This window comes from Drosophila elegans, unplaced genomic scaffold (genome assembly GCF_018152505.1).
Source record: "Drosophila elegans isolate 14027-0461.03 unplaced genomic scaffold, ASM1815250v1 contig_133, whole genome shotgun sequence".
In the NCBI taxonomy this organism is placed as follows: Eukaryota; Metazoa; Arthropoda; class Insecta; order Diptera; family Drosophilidae; genus Drosophila; species Drosophila elegans.
In genome coordinates this window covers 2,183,218-2,205,154 of record NW_024545499.1, presented here as the reverse complement: position 1 = coordinate 2,205,154, position 21,937 = coordinate 2,183,218, and the positions used below count along the sequence as shown (strand labels likewise).

General features: G+C 47.7%; 7 protein-coding genes across 11 annotated transcripts; 3 read left to right on the top strand and 4 right to left on the bottom strand.

Annotated features, from left to right (window-relative positions):
• Positions 1 to 32: 32 nt before the first annotated feature.
• Positions 33 to 1,483, top strand: LOC108149633 (proteasome subunit alpha type-6). 2 transcript variants are annotated; one of them, XM_017277363.2, is made up of 4 exons: positions 33 to 146; positions 203 to 302; positions 364 to 540; positions 894 to 1,483. In XM_017277363.2, exons 2-4 carry the CDS (start codon positions 227 to 229, stop codon positions 1,373 to 1,375), a joined length of 735 nt encoding a protein of 244 aa, XP_017132852.1. In that variant the 5' UTR covers positions 33 to 146; positions 203 to 226; the 3' UTR covers positions 1,376 to 1,483. The 2 variants fall into 2 exon arrangements, with proteins under 2 accessions (XP_017132852.1, XP_017132854.1); XM_017277365.2 differs by lacking the exon at positions 33 to 146 and having other exon boundaries at positions 194 to 302.
• Positions 1,458 to 3,310, bottom strand: LOC108149632 (deoxyribodipyrimidine photo-lyase). Its single transcript, XM_017277362.1, has 3 exons — positions 3,239 to 3,310; positions 1,908 to 3,185; positions 1,458 to 1,845 (listed from the first exon to the last, which is right to left on the bottom strand). The coding sequence occupies exons 1-3, from the start codon at positions 3,299 to 3,301 to the stop codon at positions 1,492 to 1,494; spliced, it is 1,695 nt and encodes a 564-aa protein (XP_017132851.1). The 5' UTR covers positions 3,302 to 3,310; the 3' UTR covers positions 1,458 to 1,491.
• A 903-nt stretch (positions 3,311 to 4,213) lies between these two features.
• Positions 4,214 to 9,015, bottom strand: LOC108149631 (DNA repair protein RAD50). The gene is made up of 9 exons (XM_017277361.2): positions 8,856 to 9,015; positions 8,200 to 8,782; positions 7,918 to 8,131; positions 6,684 to 7,862; positions 6,189 to 6,612; positions 5,967 to 6,136; positions 5,650 to 5,910; positions 5,492 to 5,594; positions 4,214 to 5,437 (listed from the first exon to the last, which is right to left on the bottom strand). Exons 1-9 carry the CDS (start codon positions 8,922 to 8,924, stop codon positions 4,499 to 4,501), a joined length of 3,942 nt encoding a protein of 1,313 aa, XP_017132850.1. The 5' UTR covers positions 8,925 to 9,015; the 3' UTR covers positions 4,214 to 4,498.
• A 1,361-nt stretch (positions 9,016 to 10,376) lies between these two features.
• LOC108149643 (lysosomal aspartic protease) lies at positions 10,377 to 11,809 on the top strand. Its single transcript, XM_017277379.2, has 2 exons — positions 10,377 to 11,383; positions 11,449 to 11,809. The coding sequence occupies exons 1-2, from the start codon at positions 10,466 to 10,468 to the stop codon at positions 11,707 to 11,709; spliced, it is 1,179 nt and encodes a 392-aa protein (XP_017132868.2). The 5' UTR covers positions 10,377 to 10,465; the 3' UTR covers positions 11,710 to 11,809.
• Positions 11,810 to 12,807: 998 nt separating this feature from the next.
• Positions 12,808 to 15,040, bottom strand: LOC108149641 ((Lyso)-N-acylphosphatidylethanolamine lipase). Of its 3 annotated transcripts, none has more exons than XM_017277376.2 (2): positions 14,595 to 15,040; positions 12,808 to 14,278 (listed from the first exon to the last, which is right to left on the bottom strand). In XM_017277376.2, exons 1-2 carry the CDS (start codon positions 14,727 to 14,729, stop codon positions 13,064 to 13,066), a joined length of 1,350 nt encoding a protein of 449 aa, XP_017132865.1. In that variant the 5' UTR covers positions 14,730 to 15,040; the 3' UTR covers positions 12,808 to 13,063. The 3 variants fall into 3 exon arrangements, with proteins under 3 accessions (XP_017132865.1, XP_017132867.1, XP_017132866.1); XM_017277378.2 differs by having other exon boundaries at positions 14,892 to 15,039; XM_017277377.2 differs by lacking the exon at positions 14,595 to 15,040 and adding an exon at positions 14,373 to 14,504.
• Positions 15,041 to 15,560: 520 nt separating this feature from the next.
• LOC108149607 (tubulin--tyrosine ligase-like protein 12) lies at positions 15,561 to 17,565 on the top strand. The gene has a single exon (XM_017277306.2). It carries the CDS (start codon positions 15,645 to 15,647, stop codon positions 17,523 to 17,525), a length of 1,881 nt encoding a protein of 626 aa, XP_017132795.1. The 5' UTR covers positions 15,561 to 15,644; the 3' UTR covers positions 17,526 to 17,565.
• LOC108149608 (activin receptor type-1) lies at positions 17,552 to 21,857 on the bottom strand. 2 transcript variants are annotated; one of them, XM_017277308.2, is made up of 8 exons: positions 21,753 to 21,857; positions 21,182 to 21,299; positions 21,035 to 21,070; positions 20,293 to 20,368; positions 19,572 to 20,230; positions 18,731 to 19,141; positions 18,437 to 18,662; positions 17,552 to 18,371 (listed from the first exon to the last, which is right to left on the bottom strand). In XM_017277308.2, the coding sequence occupies exons 1-8, from the start codon at positions 21,811 to 21,813 to the stop codon at positions 18,222 to 18,224; spliced, it is 1,737 nt and encodes a 578-aa protein (XP_017132797.1). In that variant the 5' UTR covers positions 21,814 to 21,857; the 3' UTR covers positions 17,552 to 18,221. The 2 variants fall into 2 exon arrangements, with proteins under 2 accessions (XP_017132797.1, XP_017132798.1); XM_017277309.2 differs by lacking the exon at positions 21,035 to 21,070.
• Positions 21,858 to 21,937: the final 80 nt, after the last annotated feature.

Genomic DNA, 21,937 nt, shown 5'->3' with positions numbered 1-21,937 from the left:
TAGCCGATAAATCCCAAGGCGCGTTGCTTTTTGGTAATTTTTAGGCCCATTGTCGGGTTGAGAATGACAATCTGAATTTTGCACAGTAGGTTCGATTTGAAGCGACTTTTCTCGGCCATATACAAATTATTGTTATTGTTCGAAAGGTGTGTTGTTTTCAACTCTTTTTCGCTTCATTTTAACCGGCTTTAAGTAATTGCAGCTACCGAATCAAGAAACACGCATCATGTCTCGCGGAAGTTCAGCCGGCTTTGACAGACACATCACGATCTTCTCGCCCGAGGGACGCCTCTACCAAGTGGGTAAGTACTCTGGACGCGCAGCTCCTCCGCACGCACTCTAATGTTCCCCAATCCCCGCCAGAGTACGCCTTCAAGGCCATCGCCCAGGAGAACATCACCACGGTAGCGCTGAAGAGCGGCGACTGTGCCGTGGTGGCCACTCAAAAGAAGGTGACCGAAAAGAACATCGTGCCCGAGACGGTGACCCACCTGTTCCGCATCACCAAGGAAATTGGATGCGCCATGACAGGACGCATGGGTATGCATAACTCTTCCTTTAAGTCATTGTTGATGCGGGCATAAGTCGAGCTAAAAGTCCTGTAGTAATCGGATAATTTCAATGCATTGCATCGTCGGTTCATAAGCGTGCTCGAGCCAGAAATCTCTTACGATTTTTTGGATGGTGGGTTTGACAAAGCACCTTAAAAACGATCGGTGTTACAGAATTTTTAGACTTAGTGTTAGCCATTAGGTTAAACTCTTTATGGGCTTGATTTTGTATTTTGATTTAATACGTATAAACAGTTTATATAAGTATTGATTAGGTCGAAGCAAACAACTTAAGCACCAGACCTGTACATAATGCCTTCTTCCATCTTTTTCCTCCCCCAGCTGATTCCCGGTCGCAGGTGCAGAAGGCCAGGTACGAGGCCGCCAACTTCCGCTACAAGTACGGCTACGATATGCCCGTGGATGTGCTGTGCCGGCGGATCGCCGACATCAACCAGGTGTACACCCAGAACGCCGAGATGCGTCCGCTCGGCTGCAGCATGGTGCTGATCGCCTACGACAACGAGATCGGACCCAGCGTTTACAAGACGGATCCGGCTGGCTACTTCAGTGGCTTCAGGGCATGCTCCGTGGGGGCCAAGACACTGGAGGCCAACAGCTATCTGGAGAAGAAGTACAAGAACAACTTGTCCGAGGAGAAGGCCATCCAGCTGGCCATCACCTGTCTGTCCAGTGTGCTAGCCATCGACTTCAAGCCCAACGGCATCGAGATCGGCGTGGTCAGCAAGACGGATCCCACTTTCCGCATTCTGGACGAGCGAGAGGTCGAGGAGCACCTCACCAAGATCGCCGAAAAGGACTAAGTTCTGCCCGCTAGCTATAATTTTTTCATATTTTATAAAGCCTCTCCTCGGAACTACGGTTAAATACAAAAACACTTTTGGCTTGCGTTCAAAACTAAGGCAAAGACATCCAAAGTTTATTTATTCTTGTGCACCTTGCCCCCATAGCGCATTACGAAGGCGTTCACATCGAACTTGCGCCGGCAGCCCTGATAGTTCATGTACCGAACCTTGCCGAAAATGGCGCGCTCCTTCCATCCCATATCGTGGACGCCGCCGATGGACCACATGCAGCCCACGTAGCCGTTGGGATCGCGTCCATCAAGGCTGTACTTGTCGTTTAGCAGGATCGCGTACTCCAGCGCCAGTTCCGGCGTGGCGGTCCATTCGAGAATCTTTTTGGCCCAGTACATGCGCAAGAAGCCGTGCATCTTGCCCTCGCGCACCAGCTGCAGTTGCGCCGAGTTCCACAGGTCGTCGTAGGTTAGGGACTAAAAAAAATAGAACTACCTTAATCATTTCAAAGCCCTCAGGAAGTGTTGCAGCAGTATACCTTCTCTAGTTCCTCCAGGTTGTAGCATGGATCTCTTTTGTCCTTGCGGTGGGCATCCAGGGTTTGATATGCCCACGAGCTGAGACCTTTCAGACTGTCGTAGTGCTCATTGTAGTAGCAAAAGTTATCCGCCAGCTCACGACGCACAATGGCCTCCTCGCAAAAGGCATCCGCCGAGGCCTTGTGTTGACCTCGGAAGCGCTGCACCTCCAGGGCGCATCGCTGGGCTGAAATCTGGCCGAAGTGCAGCCAAGGCGACAGACCGGACAAGGCATCTGCCGTGGGATCGTTGCGCTTGTCATTGAAATGTCGCAGGCGACGACTGCAAAACTCGTAGAGTTGCTGGCATGCCGCCTTGTAGCCCGGCTGGGCCCCCTGCACCTCGTCCACGTCCATGTCGCACTGCAGCTTGGCATAGGCAGCTGGCCAGTCCACGGCTTTGGCCCCCTTGCATCCCGATCCATGGGGATGCGGCACAACCGGTGGAAATTCGCTGAGAAACTCATCCAGCTTTGAGTTGATCTTGTTGCGAATGGTGCGAGCCGCATACTCCTGTTTGTCCGAAGCCACCCACAGAGGGACCACATTGTGGGCATCGACCTGGACGAGAGGCACACTCTTGGGCAGCGCCTTGCCCACATCATCGACCCACTGACGGGGCAGACGCAGAGGGGAAAAATCGCAGACTACGGCACCTATGTCATTGGTTTTCACAAAATCCGGCAGCCGCTCTACGGGCGGACCTATGAGCAGGTGGAAGGGTATGTCCAGAGTGCGGCACTGCTGCTCCACCTCCTGCAGGCCGCCCATCATGAACTTGTAGTGCCTAATTGTGGCATTCAGGAACTTGGGGACGAGGCAGAAGACCACCGACAGCGGCAGTTCCAGTTTGAGAGCCAAACGCTGGGCGAAGAGGAGGGCCCAGTTGTCTTGGACGCGCCCATCGCGGGACATCCAGTAGACGACGCCTCCTTTGCTGGACTCCTCCACATCTTCGTTTTTCGACAGAACGCGCACTCGTTTCTTTCGGAAGGAGAATTCCTTAATGCTGTCTGCCGTGGAGAACCTCTGGACTTCCAGGTGGGTGAGGAACTGATCGAAGTTCTGGTAGTCCGGCTTGGAAGCGGACGAAGCCTTCGAAGGAGAAGCCTCCTCTTCCGTGCTCTCCTGGCTATCTTTGGACTCTTCTTTCCGGTTGCCCTCCTGCTTTTTTGTGGCCTTCTTGGAGGGACCTGCCTTTGTCGTCTTGGCCCGTTTCATCGTGTGTAGCGGAAGGATCTGGGTGTGAAAGAAATCATTGACTGGCGGTTCAGTAATTCGGTGTAACTCACGATCTTAAAACATTCGCGCCAATTGATCGCAAGTGTAAACATAACTGCGCCGTGCGGTGGCATCTCTATCAGCTGTTAATGTGTAAAATAGCCCATTCACACACAGCCCCATTAAAAGTTGATGCGGAATAAATTAAGCAAACATTCACACAGAGCAAAATCGTAAAAGTAATAGACTGAATCTATTGGCGCGTTTAACTTAATTTGCATTTATTTAGTGCCATTAGTGCCGCATTTAAAATAAATGGGATTGAAAGTCATTCGTGTCTAGAAAAAAAACCGATAGTTAACGATATTTCGTTAGTGCCACTACTAACACAGCAGTATTTTATAGGCAAGTATGGCGGATTTTATGATTTCTTTCGGATATAAAATCTATTTTGCATAAAAATTACTGAAATCAAGAGCACTCGCAGCAAATCCTGGTAGCAGTACCACAATTCATTAATGCATCACCATCAGCTGCCCTTTCTTGTCCTCCAAGTTGGCAAATGGCTCGATAGCATTTTGGATGTCCTGCGGAGCATTCAAGAGTTTCGAAAATTCATTCATATTCATGATTTTAAATTCATTTCGTTTGGATTTCCGTTAATTCAAAAGTAAACAATCCCATTTCAGCTGTTCGTGTCATTCACATGTCGGAGAAACATTGGAATTTGGCTAAATGCGCCAATAAAATCAGTCACATTTAAACAGTCCTCTACGGCGCCAATGGAATCACGCTATAAACCGTGAATCATTTATAAAAATTAAAATATTAAATAAAAAAAGATTTTTAGCATTTAAAAGTTTTCCATTTTAAATTGGAATTTTGGAAGCTAAAAATTAACAACGAAATAGATTGTTGTTTTTTTACGTTATACCTTCCAAAATAAGCTCATCCTCACGAGAGTAAATAAAATACTCTGACGTCATTTTAAAACCATTTAGCTACAAAAAAATAAAATAAACAATAACATTTAACACAAAAAAAAATGTTTAAACCCGAACTGGGAATAATATTTATTAAAGAGTAGAATAGTAGGAGTGATGATGTTGAACTCAACCAAAGTCAGAATTGCCTTGGCTTACAACTCAAATACTAACTGACATTCGGTTTAAACGCCTTTAAAATCAGTATTTTCCACAAATGTTTCACGAATATTTTATAGCACACGGTCGTGGTGGACTAAAAACAAAATAACATTTTTTGAAAGAAAAATTTGATATAGGTATTAACTGTTTTTTAACATGTTTGAAAACCCTTTTTTTATAGGCCATTTAGCCGACCTGCACTTTCCGAATAACAGATTTGCACTCATCGTTGCGAAAGACCCGATGGTAGCTGTTGATCTTGCCCAGCGACGAGATGAAATTCTCGTCATGGGTAATGATGATGAGCATGAAGTTGGACTGGCTTTGGCGCTCCTCCACGATGCAGTTGAGGGCATCGCACAGTGAGGTTATATTGATGCGATCCAAGTTCGTTGTGGGCTCGTCCAAGGCGAGGACGCCGCAATTACTGCTGAACGTCTCGGCCAGCGCCAAGCGGATAATGAGCGAGGCGAGGACGCGCTGGCCAGCACTGCAGCGTCCCCGCATCTCGATCTCCGTGTTGTTCTTCGACTGGACCACTCGGTAGTTGTAGGTCTTGCGGCGGTCCGCCGCAGCATCCGGGCTGACCTCGTCCGTCTTCACCTGGATATAGTCAATGTCGTTGCCGCGATAAATCATGCGCCAGTACTCGCGTATCAGGCGGTTAATCTTCTCCATCTTCTCGGCATGGAACTGGATCAGGGCCCACTCCAAGGCCAGACGATGCTGGCCCAAGTCCTCGATGCTGAGACGGGTCACCATCAGCTCATAGTTGGCCTTGTGGAAGTTCTTAAGGGACTCCTTAAATCTGGGCTCATCGATTTCCCGCTTCAACTTGTTCACCTGGCTGTTAATCTCGCCCTGCTGGCCCAGCAGCTCGCCCTTACGCACGGTGGCCTTATCCCGCCGCTTGGTCAGCTCCACTTTCTCTTTGCTAACGCTGCGGAAGTCTAGGTTACCCAGTTGCTTGTCTAGCGTCTTGCAGGCTTCGCTCAGCTTGGCTTCCTTTTCCTGGAGCTGTTTTAGCTCGCGATTGTCCTTTAGATCTCGTTCAACGGTCTGCTGGTTGAGGCATTCTGTTTTAATAGTCTCCAGGTCATCGGTTTTCAATGAGACTTCGATTTCCTGAAAAACATAAAATAAATCTTTTGTGCTTATTTTATACTTTACAATTCTTGCCAATTTTCTCAGCTGCTCTTTGAGGGTCTTTTTATTCTCTTCAAGTTTCTTGATTTCATTTTGAAGATTCAACTTGCTATACTCCTGAGCTTCGGTATTTAATCTAAAACGTAAATAAAATTAGATTAAGGCAAGTTGTTGGGGTTTATTTTAACTACCTTTGTATGTCCTGATCCGCACTTTTGTATGAATTATATTTGCTATTCAACTGAGCAAGCTTGACTTTTTCACTTTCCTTTAAGCGTTCTTTTTCGTCTATGGCAGATTTCAGATTCTGCCTTAGGGGCTGAATTTTGGCCTTTAGTTCACTTATTTCAGTGGCTACTGTGGCAAGAAAAGTATTGAGCTTGCTCAAACGCTCCTTTAACTGTGGCAGACTTTGCAGACCCTCCTGTAGATGTATTTGCCTATCTTTCAAGCTGTAAAGACGGAAGTCTATATATTTTTTGGAGATCTACGGGCTGCATAGCATTACCTATTTTTCTTTTCGCGCAAACGGTTTAGGGCATCCATTTGCTGTTGGAATGCGTTTTGAGTGGAGTCCAACTCCTTGCGTTCCGCCTCCAAATCTTTGGAAACCTGGCTCTTCTCCGCCTGCAGAGCATCCATCGAAACACTCGAATCATAGGAAGCTGGTAACTTGGCCTAAAATAAAAATATGTGATTATATGTTAATCTTAGCTAAGTAGCCACTTACCCTCTGCTGATCCAGATCTTTTGTTAGCCGACCCGAGTCCATTAAAGCCGCGTCCAATAGGGTCATGTCCCCCATCATGGAGTTCGCCAACTCCATGTTCTGCGTGGGCTCGCCAATCAGAGCAAGCAACGTCTCATATTCGCTGACGCTATCTCCGAGCAGCTCCTCGACTTTTCGCAACTCCTCTTTCTTTTGGGGCAAAGAGTTCTTCAGCTCCTGAACCTTCAGAATATTGGGCTTGATGTGCAGCAAGTTGTCGTACTTCAATTGCTCCGCTTTCAGTGCCCTCTCAGCTCTGATGATATTGTCCGGCAACTTTTGGATCTCGTCGGTCAGCTCGTTGGTCAAGTCACAGGCCTCATCACCAGACATATTGTGGTGGCATAAAGGACAACAGGGCTCTTCTTCGATTTTTTGTATGTACCTATTGATAGCAGGGATAGCAGTTGAGTAAAAAATATAATAGGAGGCTCGACCCCTTTTTGGCAAACTCACTTCTTGTAAAGGGCCTCCGAGGATTTGAGGGCGCCGTGGTCGAACTGCAGCTTGGAAATGGCAGCTTTGCTGCGCTCCAGGAGATCCTCGTAGGGCGTTGAGCGACACTTTTGATATATCAGCTCCTCGCTCTCCTTAAGCTCCTTCTCCATGCGCGAAATCTCGCCGATGAGGTTCTTACGCCTTATCTCGAACGACTGCTCCTTCAGCTTCTGCTGGCTGGCCTTCTCGTTGAGATCGTTGATCTCGCGGCGCAGTTTGTCGAAGGCTCCCTGCACCGATCGGCGGTAGTTGCTGCTGATGGGTTCCTTGAAGAATTTCCCAAAGTTATCCGCATGACGGTTGCGCACGCGATGCACTTCCTGTTTCTTCTTCTCGAGCTCCTTCTGCTTGAGACCTATTTCGGCAACCAGCTTGGCCATGGAGCCCAGGAAAGTCAGCTGTTCGTCCAGCTTCTTGAACAGCTTCTGCTTGTCGGCAATACTGGCCTTCTTGCTGGAGATGACCTCTCGCATGGCCTCCTGGTTCAAATCCTTTGTAGCCCTTTCATACAGCTGGTTTACATCGGCGAATTCCGTCTCCAGCTTCTTCAGTTCCTGCATGGAGGCTTCGATTTTTTTAATATCTACCCCAAGGGTCTCGCTCTCGCGTTTGCTGCTCTCCCTCTGCTTCTCCTGCGCTGTCACGCTTTGCTCCGATTTGGTCAGCTCGATGCGCAGTTCGTCGATCTTTAGCTGTCTGGACCGATCGGCCTTGTCGTTCTGCTCCACGATCTCTGCGATCTCGCAGTGCTTGCTCAGTATCATCGCCTCGATGTCCTGCAGCACTTCCACCAGCTTCGCGGGCTCCTCGACAAGATTGCCATCGATGGGGATGTGTAGTTCGCGGCAGAAGTCCTGGACACGCTGCAGTAGCTGGGCCCTGCAAGTCTGCTCGCTCTGGAACTGCTGCTTGGCCAGGATGTGCTTCTTTTCCAGCTGGCCCAACTTCTCCTGCTCAGTTGCACTGGTCTTCTTAAGCTGCGACAGATTCTGCTCTGTCTCGGCTCGCTGTTGCCGCATCTCTGACATGCGCTGGTCGAAGTTGTTGATCTCCGCTTCCAGCTCAACAAGAGAACCCTTGAAGAGGCTCTTGATCTTCCGGGTTGTGGTGGTGATCTGCTCCTTGCAGTTGTTGTGCCTATCAGGTAACTGGAAGTTAGTGCCAAGGCTGGCCATGAGCTGGTCTCACTTACTTGGTGTCCATTTCGACCTTTTGCGCTTGGTACTTTCCGATTTCGAACTCCACGTTCCTGATTTCCACCAGCCTGGCCTCGATGGGCTTGATCTCCTCCTCGCATTCGCTGCACTGCGCCTTGATATCGTCGCATTTTTGCTGGGCCCTCTGTAGGCTCATGGTCTTCACCTCCATTTCCTCCTTGAGAAAGGCCAAATGCTTCATGTTTGCAACTGGTGGAGGAGGGAGGGGGGTTTATATTCAAGCAGAGTTTGTAGACCATCCGCTGTGCATAACTCACCCATCACCTTCAGCTCCTCCACGGCCTCCTTGCGCAGCTTTATGATTTTATCCAAGGCTTTATTGTACTGGGTAATGCCGAATATGGCGTCGAACTTCTCCTTCAGCTTCTTCGCCTCGTCCAACGGCCAACTGGAGTCCTCTTGATGGCAGAACAAGACATTGTTGATAATGTCCTTGGAGACGCCCATGAAGTCCGAGATGGCCAAATTGATGTCCACGGTGCGCCCGCTTAGGGAGTCCTGATTCTCGCGCTTCGATTGCCCAGCGCCGCTAAGGAAGTTGATGGTGGAGTCCATCGTCTCGAAGGACACCTGGTTGCGCTTGTTGGACATCTTGTTGGACACCTTCATGGTGCGACAGATGGACACCTGGGCGCCCCGCTTGTCGCGCACCTGCATCTTGATCTGCGCCAGCGACTCGCTCAGTCCGAAGATCTTGGGGTCGTGGACGAAGCTCTTGCCGCGATCACTGCCCGGCGGGCACTCGCCGGTGAGAGCATACTTCAGGCACTCTATAACAGTCGTCTTTCCACACCCATTCTCGCCCAGAATCAGGGTAACCGGCGATGAGAACGTCATGCTCTGCGGATTGCGGAGTTTTCAGCCCATTTTAAAGCCCATTTTAAAGGGATTGCGGATTTCAGGCAGCTCTTACCTGAAGATCTTCTGCGTTGGAGCCGAAACTCCGGACTCCCTGGATGGACAACTTGTCAATGGATGACATGGTGCCGTTTCAACAAGAGCGTGTCCAAGCAACTGCTACCATTTATAATTTCACAAGACGCAATTTTGCCGGGCTGCAAACCAGGGATGGAGTGAACCAAGGCAAAAGCTAATCGAAATCGTTCCCTATCATTATATCATTAGCATATATTATGGGGATTCCTGTTATCGATTTTTGTAAATTCCCTCTTCTCACAGACACATTGAATCCGAACATTGGATTCCAGCGCACATACTTCCCTCGCTTAAAATTTACCTTTCTAACAAAAAATTAAAACTTATTTCTGAAGTAATAAATTTGTTATTGATTTTTATTGACATAATATATATAGAACTAAATATTTTTTGGTATTCCCGAAACTTCTGAATCTTAGTATTGCTCAAAATTCAGCAGAAATACATGTATTGGAAATCGATCAGCTGTTCGTCAGCTGTTCCATACAAATTCAACTTGCTGAAATTTCATTATTCATTTCTGCTAAGTTTTCGGAAATTCAAAAATTCATACTTTTCGGGAATACCCTATCTGAAAATTCGGCATACATTTTTAGCAAGTGAAGTGCTTTGGGTAATCTCTACATGACTGAATCTCTGAATTGCTGAAAAGGATAAACTTCCGAAAAGCCCCAACGCCCGATGGTTTTCAAATTTTAAGGATACATGTATTTTGGAGTCCTGTTTACGAATAAATAGGTCAGAGTTTTAAAAACGTTTATTTATTTTTTTCTTTTTCAATAAATCCTATGATATGATCTTTATTTAAAAAACCTTTAAATAAAAGTTTGAGATCTAATTTATAATCTATTTTGCATAAAAATGACCGAATACAAGAGCGCCAAATCCTAATCACGGTACCACAATGCATTATTTCTGGATCTCAGGGATGTGAAAACTCCCACATATTTTTGAACTTTGTTCTTTCTTAAAAATGGTTGTGGGCTTTTTAGTATACCCCTCAAACAACACCACCAGCTTCCAACATAATGGATATCCTGCTGATCATTAAAGATTACCGTAATGTTACTTAAATTCACGATTTTTAATTTATTTTTCTTGGATTTGCGTCAATTCAAAAGTAAACAAAACCAGATCAGCTGTTAATGCCAATCACATGTCGGACAAACATGTACCTAAAAATATATTCGTTTATTTATTTTTGTTTTTTAAATCCTAAATAAATGTTATCGGAGATATCTGCAAAAAAAGGAAAACAATTGAAATTTGGCTTTGACCATTTCTATTTGTTATCGGGACCCAAAAACAATTTTGGCCTTTGAGCCAAACGGACATTAACCCAAATTGAATTAATAAATATATGTATAAATAAATTAATTCCATTAAAAATAATTATATTTGCACCGTATATAAAAGTCTCAAATAACGATTGTTTGCGGTACTTTTTAATCAACACTTCGCGCCAGGTCAAATTTAGTACCTTATCTGTGCTGAATCATTTTCGCTGTCCCGCAATATTTAATTAACTGCAGCGAACGGATCATTGCAGTTTTAGCCGTCACTCAAGTGATACAATTTACTAACGAAATGCAGAAGGTTCCCCTGCTGCTGGTCGCCTTCCTGGCCGTGGTCGTGGCCCACTCGAATCCGCAACCAAGACCCGGACTTTTGCGTGTGCCGCTCAAGAAATTCCAGTCGGCCCGACGCCATTTCGCCGACGTGGGCACAGAACTGCAGCAACTGCGCATTAAATACGGCGGAGGCGATGTTCCGGAACCGTTGTCCAACTACATGGACGCCCAGTACTACGGACCCATCGCCATCGGCTCGCCGCCGCAGAACTTCCGTGTGGTTTTCGACACCGGCTCCTCGAACCTGTGGGTGCCCTCCAAGAAGTGTCACCTGACCAACATCGCCTGCTTGATGCACAACAAGTACGATGCCACCAAGTCGAAGACGTACTCCAAGGACGGCACCGAGTTCGCCATCCACTACGGTTCGGGCAGCCTGTCCGGCTATCTGTCCACGGATACGGTTTCAATTGCCGGCCTGGACATCAAGAACCAGACCTTTGCCGAGGCACTGAGTGAGCCCGGACTCGTCTTCGTGGCCGCCAAGTTTGATGGTATCCTGGGCCTGGGCTACAGCTCCATTTCCGTGGACAAGGTGAAGCCGCCGTTCTACGCCATGTACGAGCAGGGCCTGATTTCCGCACCGGTTTTCTCGTTCTACCTCAACCGCGATCCCGCCTCGCCCGAGGGCGGTGAGATCATCTTCGGCGGCTCCGATGCCAACCACTACACTGGCGAATTTACCTATCTGCCTGTTACCCGCAAGGCCTACTGGCAGATCAAGATGGATTCGGCCTCCATTGGCGACCTGCAGCTGTGCAAGGGCGGTTGCCAGGTGATTGCCGATACGGGTACCTCGCTGATCGCTGCGCCCCTGGAGGAGGCCACCTCGATAAACCAGAAGATCGGCGGCACTCCCATCATTGGTGGACAGGTGAGGCACCATTTGAATCCAGGGTATCTCTCGAAAGTTACCAATCTCCCGATCTTCCCTTGCAGTACATTGTTTCCTGCGACCTGATCCCCAGTCTACCGATAATCAAGTTTGTGTTGGGCGGCAAGACCTTCGAGCTGGAGGGCAAGGACTACATTCTCCGGGTGGCCCAAATGGGGAAGACCATTTGCCTGTCCGGCTTTATGGGCATGGACATACCCCCGCCAAACGGACCTCTGTGGATCCTGGGCGATGTTTTCATTGGCAAGTACTACACCGAGTTCGACATGGGCAACGATCGTGTGGGCTTCGCCGATGCCAAGTAATCGAACAAAGAGAAATATACTTAAAACTCGTATTGTAAACACTATCGATCCAATTGGAACTTTCTCCGAAGAACCTACGGAATAAATATGTATTAGATTAGCGTTTCTTTGTTTGACTGCGAGTTGTTTATGCCAACTTTTTGATTACTTATCAGCTGTATGTATTTTGCTTGTCCATTGTTTTGATAAGGTCCGAGCGATATACTATATATATATTAATGTGTAGATTGCATGTGTCATGATCAGTGGCGGGGCTGAATGAAAACGAGTGTGTATGTTTGTCTGTGGAACTTATTTCACTCAATTAAATTGTATAATTGTATTTTTGCGTGCTCCAACAGAGCGAAGCTTGGAGCAGTCAGTTGATAACAAATCTCGGGAGATCAACGGCTTCCTCTGTTGTCATTTAATTAACACAGCTCTACAAAGTTGAGACTTTTATTTACATTTTCTTTGGTGAAAAAACCAAACTCAAAACTCATTTTAATGTATACACAATCGTTTAGATATTGAAGAAAAAAAAAAGTTATATCAGGCCAAACTGTTTTAAAACCATTTCGTTGTATTCCATGAATCATCTATTGATTAAATCAAGTGCAAAGATTTCCAGCCCCAAGCTACATAGAACCGCTCCCGTCTTCACCTACATAATTCCATTGTTTTTGCCGGCCTATCAGCTAACAATTACCTCGAGATAGCCTTAGGACCTAAATCGAAAGAATCGAAAACAACCGGCGCGTGTGGGCTCTTCCTGGTCGATGTCAAGTCTGACGCATGTTTGAGAGGAATTCGTAGAGAACTTTTTGGCGGGACTCGGAATGCCCCCTTGGCTGAGCAACTTATCAATGGAGCTCCATGCGCGGTGACAGTGCCCGCGATGTGACCTTTGCACCCCGATTGACTCAGCACAAGTGAACGTTAACCGCTTACGAGGTACTTAGTTGCGAGAACAATCCATAAACTTAATTATTTTAACTTGTTTATAGCCTACACTTTTCTATAAGCTTAAAATATGTAAGTATACTAAATTAGTTCTGTTGTTTCAATTCAGACAACGAATGAAAATTACCCTTAAATTTGATTAAACATACACTCGAGTTGCTTTCATAACAAGTATATTTAAGCTTATTAGTTAACAGTATTTGTATAACTTGAAATCTCCAAAAATATAAATAAGAATGGGCCGTTTAGAGCTTTGTTTCAGTTAGCCAAGTGGGACTGTACGGTAGAGAGTAAAAATAGCGGCTGAGTAAATAAGAAGACCTTTTAATACTAGGCAAAGACACTAAGCTAATAGATACAGGCTGGCAGGCGAGCTCTGATTGCCTTCTCCACTAAACCCTTGTGCTCCTGCTCACTTCGGCTTGACATTGGCCGCCAGTTCGTCGGAAGCGTCTGCCGTGGTGATGGATTCGGGCAGCGGCTGAACCTCCGGCTGGACCTCCACCGTCTTCGCTGTGCTCAGGCTGGGTTCGCGCTCCTCGTCGGACTCCGTGGACTCGCGGATTAGCTGCAGCGGCGTGATTAGCTTGCCGGCCACCTTGTACATATCACAGGTCTCATTCACGTATCGGTTGAAGACGTCCGCCTTGTCGGCGTACACATGGTGGCCAGCTCCCGTCACGATTTTGATGTCCACCATGTTGCTGCCGCGCTGTGACTTGATCTTCTCGCCGGAGGAGGAGTCGATCCACGAGCGGGAGCCGTAGATAAATGTGATGGGTATGTCGCTGCGCACGTCCTTAATGCGATGGATCATCGGGTGCTTGGCCCAGCCGAAGGACTGCATCATTGTGTGGAAAGCAGACTCGCCGCTCGGGTTCTGGGCATTGCACTGGTGGATGTACTGCGGCAGCAGGTTGATGTCATCGTCAATGGTGCTCTGGAACTTGCGCATGATGTCCGGCCGCGTCTTCTGCACCACCCACTGGCCAAAGGGGCCGGCGGCGCGCAAGGCCCACAGCGGATTGAGCGGCGTAAGGATTCTAGCTATGGCCCGCACCCAGAGCGGCATTTGTTTGCCGTTGGCCGACTCCGCGGGCTTCTCGGGGAAGCCCCAGGGATCGGCCAGAATCAAGTGCTTGACCCGCTCCGGGTAGGTAAGGGCGTAGCTGGAGGCAATGAAGCCGCCCATCGAGTGGCCGAGCAGAATCATGTCGTTGATGTTCATTTCGCGGCGCCACTCCTCCACCGACTTGACGAACTGCTTCTCGCACACCAGAGCATCCTTGGCGAACTGCGGACGCGAGCTGCGTCCGAATCCGAGGATGTCCATGGCGTACACGGGTCGACTCTTGGCAAAGGCATCCAGGTTCATCACCCACAAGGCAATGCCCGATCCCAGGCCGTGGAGCAGCACCAGAGGCACCTCCTTCGACTCAGTGTTCATGCTGATGGTCCAGATCTTGTCCGCCTCGCCCACCGCCGGCCCGATGTCCACGAAGAAGCCCCGGTAGGGCAGCTTCACGTACGACAGTATCTTCTTCTCTACGGCGCGCAGCATGGTCGGTGAGCTGGATGTCCAGTTACAAAACCATTGCCAGAGAAAGAATCCTTTGTTTTTGGGATCCTGCAGGTGAAAGGTAAAAGTCACAAGTTAATTTGGGCAGGGGCCAGTGTGAGAGTGTGAGTGTGTGTGTGTGCGTTGTGAGTTCGTTGGGCACCTCTAGCCGCTGGTTGGACGGTCCATGCCAGGTGCTCCGTCCCCGAAAATTACTTAACCAGCGGCAGTGAGTTAATTGCGCAGTTGTTGTTCGTGCAAAATGGGCAAAAGAATTCGGAATGAATTTTTCGAGAGTGATTTATTCCGTTATTTCACCAGCCAGAGCCGACTACGATGGGGAACTGGACGTGGACGTGGACGTGGACCTGGACCCATTGCTTACCTCTAGGTCCATGCCCCGGTTGGATCCCGATCCCTGCGCAACTGTGGCTGTGGGCAGGTTCGAAACAGAGGCGGAAGTGGAAGGGGTCGGTGGATCCACCACGCCGCCGCTTGCCAATGCCAGCGGTTCGCTCATTGTGCTCACGGTCCGGATTCTCAATTCTGAATTTTTAGACAGAGTGTGCGGTGCGGGGGCTCCTAACAACCAAATTCCGTCACCATTTGCGCGCTACTTGCGTACCCGTCGAAAGCCGAGAGTTTCATGAGTGTTGACACGAAAGTAAAATCTAATTTGTACCCCTTAGTACTGCCGAGTTGTGATGACTTTGAACTTCTGCGTACGCCGCGCACGGAAAGTGTTTTGGATTGGTCTGATTGGGGGGTTCGGGCGTCGCTATTACATGTTATCTATTCTAATGGTGAAATACTTATTGTTGTTGCTAATCTGGTAGGAAGAGGTACTAACAAACACAGGCGCATGGCCAAAACAAGCGGAATGCGGTCACACCATCAGCTGGTCAGCTGTTCGCCGACAGTGTTGGCTAACGATTAGGTTAGGCCAGAGGCGGTGTTCTGGGATACGAAAAAGGGCTCATTACGAACGACCTATTTTCCTTTATAGCCTGTTTCCACAGAGATTTATCCACCAGGAAAGAGGGCACTAGATAGCAATTTACAAATTTTAATAACTGTATAATTATAATCAAACAGAAATAGGGCATACTAATAATATAAAATAAATGCCAAAATTGCTTAACTATATGGGACTTATTGGTGTCCCATATAGTTATGTATAATAATATATAAAAATCGTTACAAAACTAATATGCTTATAATAATATAACCAATAATTTATAACAAATGAAATTATAAAGGCACACTAACTTTAGATAAGAGCAAAAATAAAAACTAAAAATAGTCATTCTCAGCTGGAGGCCCGATAGAATTAGAATCGCATCAGTGGACCTCCTGCGCATATGGTCACTCTAACAGGGGACGTGCTTCGAGAATATTTTAATTTATTAATTGATAACCTAATTGGCGCTTGCACATGGACGGCATAAACAAGTTCAACGAATTTGTGGCGTTGCACAAGACGCAGCTGGAGTCCTCGGGGATTCCGGTGCACTTTTGGCCAGCCCTTTACCGGAAACTGGCCACAGAAACCTTTGATGCCGGCGAGGCGCTACAGTTGATGCTAATCGACTACGACGACGATGAGGAGCAGAATCCCGCCGAGGACGACGACAGTCCCAACCCGGTGTTTGCATTGGGAGTGGCCCGCGAGCAGGGAATAAAAGCGGATGACCCGCGGGCCATCTACTTGGTCGATCATGCCTGGACCTTCCGGCTGAACAGCGCTCGGCAGCAGTTGGAGCAGCACCAGCAGCTGGCGGACCGCATGTCGGCCATCACCGGCGTGGATCTGGAGCTGGAGGATCGGGTCGACAAGATACTGCGCCGCCTGTGGAAGTACTGCCAAGCCTACTCCATCGGCAGCGAGGGCCTGTCGGATGAGGAGCGCCAGCCCATCTGGTACGTGATGGACGAGGTCGGGTCGGCGGTGAACCACTCGGACGATCCGAACTTCCGGCTGGTGCCGCTGCTCTACCTGAACACCCAGACCACGTACAGTGTGCTCTTTCCCGTCCGGAACTGCGAGCCCGGAGATCAGGTCACCCGCGATATGGTGGAGTACGTGGCCAAGGAGGCGCCGCAGCGGGCTGCCCTTCTTCTGCCCTGGCGCGATGCCGACCTCACTGCCGAGAGTTTCCTGCAGGTGGAGCCGCGGGCGGATTACTTCACCAGCGGTCACACCCCAGAGACGTATCCCAAAGATAACACCGATCCCCTGTCCGCTAGGACACGTTGCGATCCCCTGAAGGTGTATGCCCAGTATGAAGTGGTGCGTCAGCATCTCACTTCGCCCGAGTTTGTACTGGTTGACAACGAAGACGAGGCGGACGTCCTGTGGCTTACGCACCACTTCAAGAACTTCGAGGAGTTCGCCGACCAGTCGCCGGGCAAGTTCATCAACCAGTTTCCGTTCGAGTACGTGATTACCATCAAGGATTTGCTCAGCATTGTGGGCCGTCGGGCGGCCAAGGAGCACCACAATGGCCATACGCTGGAAACTTACCCCAGCTGGCTCCCCACCACCTACAACTTGTCCACGGAACTCAAGGAGTTCGCAGCGTATTACCAAACGAGGGCGGCCAGGGGCCTGGACAACCACTGGATCGTCAAGCCCTGGAACCTGGCCCGTGGCCTGGACACCCACATCACGGACAACATCAAGCAGATTGTGCGTTTGCCGGCCACCGGACCAAAGATTGCCCAGAAGTACATTGAGCGACCGGTTCTCTTCAGACGAGATGAAGTGGAGGGAAGCGTGAAGTTCGATATTCGCTATGTGATACTCCTGAAGAGCGTTAAGCCCCTAAAGGCCTATGTGCACCGCAAGTTCTTCCTGCGCTTCGCCAACCATCCTTTCTCGCTGGATCACTTCGACGACTACGAAAAGCACTACACGGTGATGAACTACCAGGAGGAGGCGCAGCTGCACCACGTCAAGTGCGACGACTTCTTGGCCCTCTGGCAGGAGCAGTATCCGGAGAGCGAATGGTCGACCCTGGAGCAGCAGATCTGCCACATGCTGCGGGAGGTGCTGCAGTGCGCCAGACAAGCAGATCCGCCCTGCGGACTGGCACCCTGTGCCCAATCCCGGGCGCTGTACGCTGCTGACATCATGCTCCGGTGGAAAGATGATGGCGAGAAGGTGATGGAGCCGCAGTTGCTGGAGATCAACTGGACTCCGGACTGCAAACGGGCCTGCGACTACTATCCCGACTTCTTTAACGACATTTTCCGGCTGCTTTTCCTGGACGAGGACAACGACGACAGCTTCCGACTGCTAACGGCGGACAATTGACGAACATCAATCAATAAACCGGGTTCTTGTTGCTTACTTACTTATTCGTGTATTTTATTTCGTTTAAACTATACAAAACTTAAATAGCTTGCAATTTGTACAATATACAAGTAGGTGTGTATGCTTCTATGCGTGGGGAACTAAGTGCTAAAGGCTTAACTAACTAGGACAGCAAGTCAGTGGGTGGTGTGGCTTATGGATCTATCATAGCTTGGACAAGTTCTAGAGTCAGGAATTTAGTGTAGAGTTCAAAGAGTGAGCTTACAGTTAACGCGTTTACAATTCTCAATTGCAAATGGCACTTGATGAACGATGAACAATGGTAAATAGTGAGATGATAACTATACAGGATGATATCCCAAGAATATATCAAGTCGATGCTAACTTTAACTTAAGGCAATTTCAAAGGCACCAAAGTCAAGCTTCACTTCACGGTGAAACGGAAACGATAAGGTCGATCCAAGTAATGCAACATTTGCATTGCAAATATGTGTTAGTCTTCTAGTTATAAGCTTTCAAGGGTCTTGTACTTGGCTTAGTTCTTCATTCAACTCGTGGGATTTTGGCTTAACTCTGAATATTACATGTACGAACTAATAGTGTGAAAATGCAAAGGGAAAATGTCAATGAATGAATCTTAAGCTAGCTAGATGGTAAACTATATCAAAGCTTACAGCTAAGGCTCGACTACAACCACTAAACGCAGACCTCGTCAAAGTCCAGGCGTATCTTCTCGTCAGCGGAAGCTAGCTTATGTATAGTCTTTTTGATGCGCAACGCTGGCAAGCGCACGTTGGGGTTTTGGTGCCAGCACTCCTTCATGAGCTTGGACATGCCAGCCAGTAACTGCAGACAGACAGGATACAGGATTAGATTTGAAGTTTTCACGCTTAACTCCGAGATCGACTTACCGAATCTGAGCTCCAGCGATTGGGGATGGAGGGCCTGTAGTTGTCGATGCAGACCACCTTGCGCATGTCCTCAAAGCTGGGATCCATGGGCACCACGTCGTAGAAGGGAACCTTGTACTCCTCGGCGATGCCGCACGAAATGGTGCGTCGACAAACCTCCCACAGAACCAGTCCAAAAGCATAAATATCGGTGCGGCGCAGTGCCTCGAAGCATTCCAAATCAATGCTGCGGGGAAATAGCATTCTTTTACACCACAATCTCAATCGGCATACTGGCATTGAACGAACACCTACCTCTCATCCAGAACCTCTGGAGCCATGTAGCGCTTGGTGCCCACCTTGGGGTTGTTGCCTAGGTCCAGTTGTCCTGTGACATGCGAATGGGTGACGGCCAGTCCAAAGTCGGCTATCACGCAGGACCCGTTTGAGGTGACCAATATGTTCTTTGACTTCAAATCGCGGTGAGCCATCGCTGGCTTCCCTTGCTTGCCGAATATCTCTGTGTGCAGGTGCACTAGTCCATTGGCTATCGACAGGCAAATCCACACCATGTCGTTGTGGCTCAGAGCGTTGCGGTTCAGGTGATCGAAGAGCGAGCCCAGTGGGTAGTAGTGCGTCATCAGCCAAAGTTGGGTGCACGAGTTCCGCGACGTCATGTCGGAGCCAATGAAGCCCAAAATGTTTTCATGCCGGAGCAAAACGGTGCTAAAAAATACAGTGGGATATTGTTAGTGATGGCTAGTTTTGGATGTATGTAAAGCACGATTTTTTATTTATATATTTAAACACTACAATTTAAAAAACTACTACCTTTATTTTTTATTTTGATCCTAATATTGATGCAATATAAATCAAACTTTTTTCGAATTGCTTCCTATCCCGAAAACATCTTTACTTTGTTAACCTAATGACAAATTAATCTCTTCTTAAAGTGTTTTGTTATTTTTATGGCTGATATGGAATGTAATATTATATCAAATCCTCTATTTTGAGCTAATACACAAAAAAAAAACAAAATTAAATCCACACAATTTGGCTTATCACCGTCAGGACTTCTTTATGCGGAACCCGTTGAGATACTCTGATACTGAACAGTTTTGACAACACGCTTGAAAATGGTTTAATTAGCCCTCACCTGTAGATCTCCGTCTCCCGCTTCCAGGACTCCTCGTCGCGACTGAAGAATATCTTTACGGCGATGCTCTCACCGTGCCAGTGGCCGCGCCACACTTCGCCGTACTTGCCCCGCCCTATGCATTCGATCAGGGTGACCTGTTTGGCCAGAGTTCGCTGCACCAGCAGGGGCAGTCCGCTGCCCGATCCCGAGGTCACCGAGTGCTGTAGGTACTCCCGCAGCGTGCTGTCACCGGCGCTGGTGGCGCGCAGCAACTCGTCATTAACCAGATACGCCTCCGGATCCTGTTTGGTGCGCGAGGCAACCAGGCGTTTGCGATGACTGCGACGGATGAAGAAGATGGCCACAGCTCCCAGCAGCGTGATCACCAGGAAAGGACCCAGAATGGCGGCCGACATCTTGCTGATGCTACTGGTATCCGCCGTTATAACCGTCACATCGTTACTGGCGAAGGGCAGCAGTTCCGGGAACTCTCCGCTGTTGCAGTAGTCGCCGGCGCAGCAGGCCACATTGACGAACTTGGCCGTATTGCGCTTGCTGGGCCCATTGAGCTTGAGCGAGTTCTGGCTGCAGATCAGAGGCAGTTGGTCCGGCGAGGTGCTGCATCCGCGGGACACGTGTTCCTGTCCATCGGCATCGCGGGTCCGTGATTTCCAGCACTGTCGGGATGACACGGGAGATTTAGTTATAGATTCAGCGGTTCTCAAACAGTATAACTCACCTGAATGGCATTCTGGCAGGTGTGGGAAAACTCATACGGATCCAGACAAGGCGGCTCGCAGGAATAGCACTTGTATCTGTTTAAAGAGTCGAAGGTTTAATAAGATTTTAAGAAATTAAAAAAAAGAAAGGCTTGAATTTATTACCTTAAGGTAATATACTCGGGAAAATAGCAGTTCTATACACACAAAATATATTTACACTACTTGCATTATGTTAAAATAAAACAGGTTATACCGGTATAAACATTATTTAAGTAAAAAGGATCAGAATAAAATTCCACTTTATACAAAATATGAAATTTAGTGGTAAATGAACCCTTATCTCATATTAATATTGTTTGTAAGGGGAAAAGTATACTTTTACAACTGCTTAACAAGTATTTAACTTTTCGGAAAAATAAATATACCTTTATAAATAAACTATGACCTGACCATTTATTTATCGTTTTCATGGTAAAACTCGAAATATTAAAACTGTTTAAAACCTACTATCATAAAACCAAGAACAAAAGCCTAATTGTTTGAAATTATAGTTTTGACATTTTTGTTTATCAAATACAATTATGACCATTCAATTGATCATCATATCCAGAGGTTCCACCCAAATCTCAAAATATTGGATGGACGATCGGTCAGATTTGGTTGGTTTTAAATTTTTTCCCCAGAGTGCGGCAAACCGAGTGTTTTTTTTTTTTTGACATTTTCTGTGGCGTCTCTATAATTTGTTTATGTTTATGTTACCTTCTTTTCATGCGGCGCTTACTCTTAATGTGTCTCCTAATCAAGGATAAGCAGCATGGGAAAGGGGGGATGTAGAGGTTAGCAATATTTCAACTTTTGGCCAAAAGCAGGGTTAGAAGCTAAATGTAAGGATATAAATTTAATCACCTGGGATGCGTCTGCACCGAGTTCTGTGGCACAGCCGGAAACTCTTTGCCGTTGACGTGGGCGGAGGGCTCCATGTCTATATCCTGAATGTCCTCACGCAAATGATCGCTGATTTCAGCTAAAAAAAAAACAACAAAAACACATTAAGCATACAAGCATACAGGCATGCAAGGCCCCACCACACACACACAAACACACACACACACAAAGACGCCCATCGAGTTCTGTGTATACACACGGAACTTTGGTGTGCGTGGGTAAATCATTAGGAAAATGCACTTATGCTTCGAACGCCCACGACATCCGTTTACATAATGCGTTCTATATGCTCCTCCACATGGGGATTCCATCGATTAGCATCCCGAGAACACCTTTTCACTTCGAGCCCTGCTAAATACGCAGCACAGTTTAGAAGAGCTGCAGAATACGAAAACAAATCGGGGCCGTTCACAACACTCTGCCACTTTTCAATCACTTCGTTGGGGCTTTAAAACCCCTTGCAATCGCGGTTGCCTACATTCACTTCCAACAAAAAACACTAATTTATTAAGTAACACTAACAAAAGCCCACCTCTTGCATTTTTGTATATTGAAAACGACAATAGAAAAACTAAAAATAAATTGGACTCCATTGCTCCATTCCGTTTCTTGGGACAGTGTGACCAGAGCGAGTTAAACGAGAGAACGTTGACATATACCTAAAATACTAGCAATATACATTTCCAAATTTGACTACGTAAATATACCGAAGCGTTG

Excerpts from the sequence above, each read along its gene's own strand:
- LOC108149631 (XM_017277361.2), bottom strand. The coding sequence starts at position 8,924 with ATGTCATCCATTGACAAGTTGTCCATCCAGGGAGTCCGGAGTTTCGGC. Across the intron at positions 7,863-7,917 it reads AAGGTCGAAATGGACACCAA|GCACAACAACTGCAAGGAGC; the intron begins GTAAGTGAGACC and ends GTTACCTGATAG. Across the intron at positions 6,613-6,683 it reads TCGGAGGCCCTTTACAAGAA|GTACATACAAAAAATCGAAG; the intron begins GTGAGTTTGCCA and ends TGCTATCAATAG.
- LOC108149643 (XM_017277379.2), top strand. The coding sequence starts at position 10,466 with ATGCAGAAGGTTCCCCTGCTGCTGGTCGCCTTCCTGGCCGTGGTCGTG. Across the intron at positions 11,384-11,448 it reads CTCCCATCATTGGTGGACAG|TACATTGTTTCCTGCGACCT; the intron begins GTGAGGCACCAT and ends CTTCCCTTGCAG.
- LOC108149608 (XM_017277308.2), bottom strand. The coding sequence starts at position 21,813 with ATGGAGTCCAATTTATTTTTAGTTTTTCTATTGTCGTTTTCAATATAC. Across the intron at positions 21,071-21,181 it reads TCGGTGCAGACGCATCCCAG|GAGACACATTAAGAGTAAGC; the intron begins GTGATTAAATTT and ends ATCCTTGATTAG. Across the intron at positions 18,372-18,436 it reads ATCGCTGGAGCTCAGATTCG|TTACTGGCTGGCATGTCCAA; the intron begins GTAAGTCGATCT and ends GTCTGTCTGCAG.
- LOC108149632 (XM_017277362.1), bottom strand. The coding sequence starts at position 3,301 with ATGCCACCGCACGGCGCAGTTATGTTTACACTTGCGATCAATTGGCGC. Across the intron at positions 3,186-3,238 it reads GGCGCGAATGTTTTAAGATC|ATCCTTCCGCTACACACGAT; the intron begins GTGAGTTACACC and ends TTTCACACCCAG. Across the intron at positions 1,846-1,907 it reads ACCTGGAGGAACTAGAGAAG|TCCCTAACCTACGACGACCT; the intron begins GTATACTGCTGC and ends TATTTTTTTTAG.
- LOC108149607 (XM_017277306.2), top strand. The coding sequence starts at position 15,645 with ATGGACGGCATAAACAAGTTCAACGAATTTGTGGCGTTGCACAAGACG.
- LOC108149641 (XM_017277376.2), bottom strand. The coding sequence starts at position 14,729 with ATGAGCGAACCGCTGGCATTGGCAAGCGGCGGCGTGGTGGATCCACCG. Across the intron at positions 14,279-14,594 it reads ACCGGGGCATGGACCTAGAG|GATCCCAAAAACAAAGGATT; the intron begins GTAAGCAATGGG and ends TTTCACCTGCAG.
- LOC108149633 (XM_017277363.2), top strand. The coding sequence starts at position 227 with ATGTCTCGCGGAAGTTCAGCCGGCTTTGACAGACACATCACGATCTTC. Across the intron at positions 303-363 it reads GGGACGCCTCTACCAAGTGG|AGTACGCCTTCAAGGCCATC; the intron begins GTAAGTACTCTG and ends AATCCCCGCCAG. Across the intron at positions 541-893 it reads CGCCATGACAGGACGCATGG|CTGATTCCCGGTCGCAGGTG; the intron begins GTATGCATAACT and ends TTCCTCCCCCAG.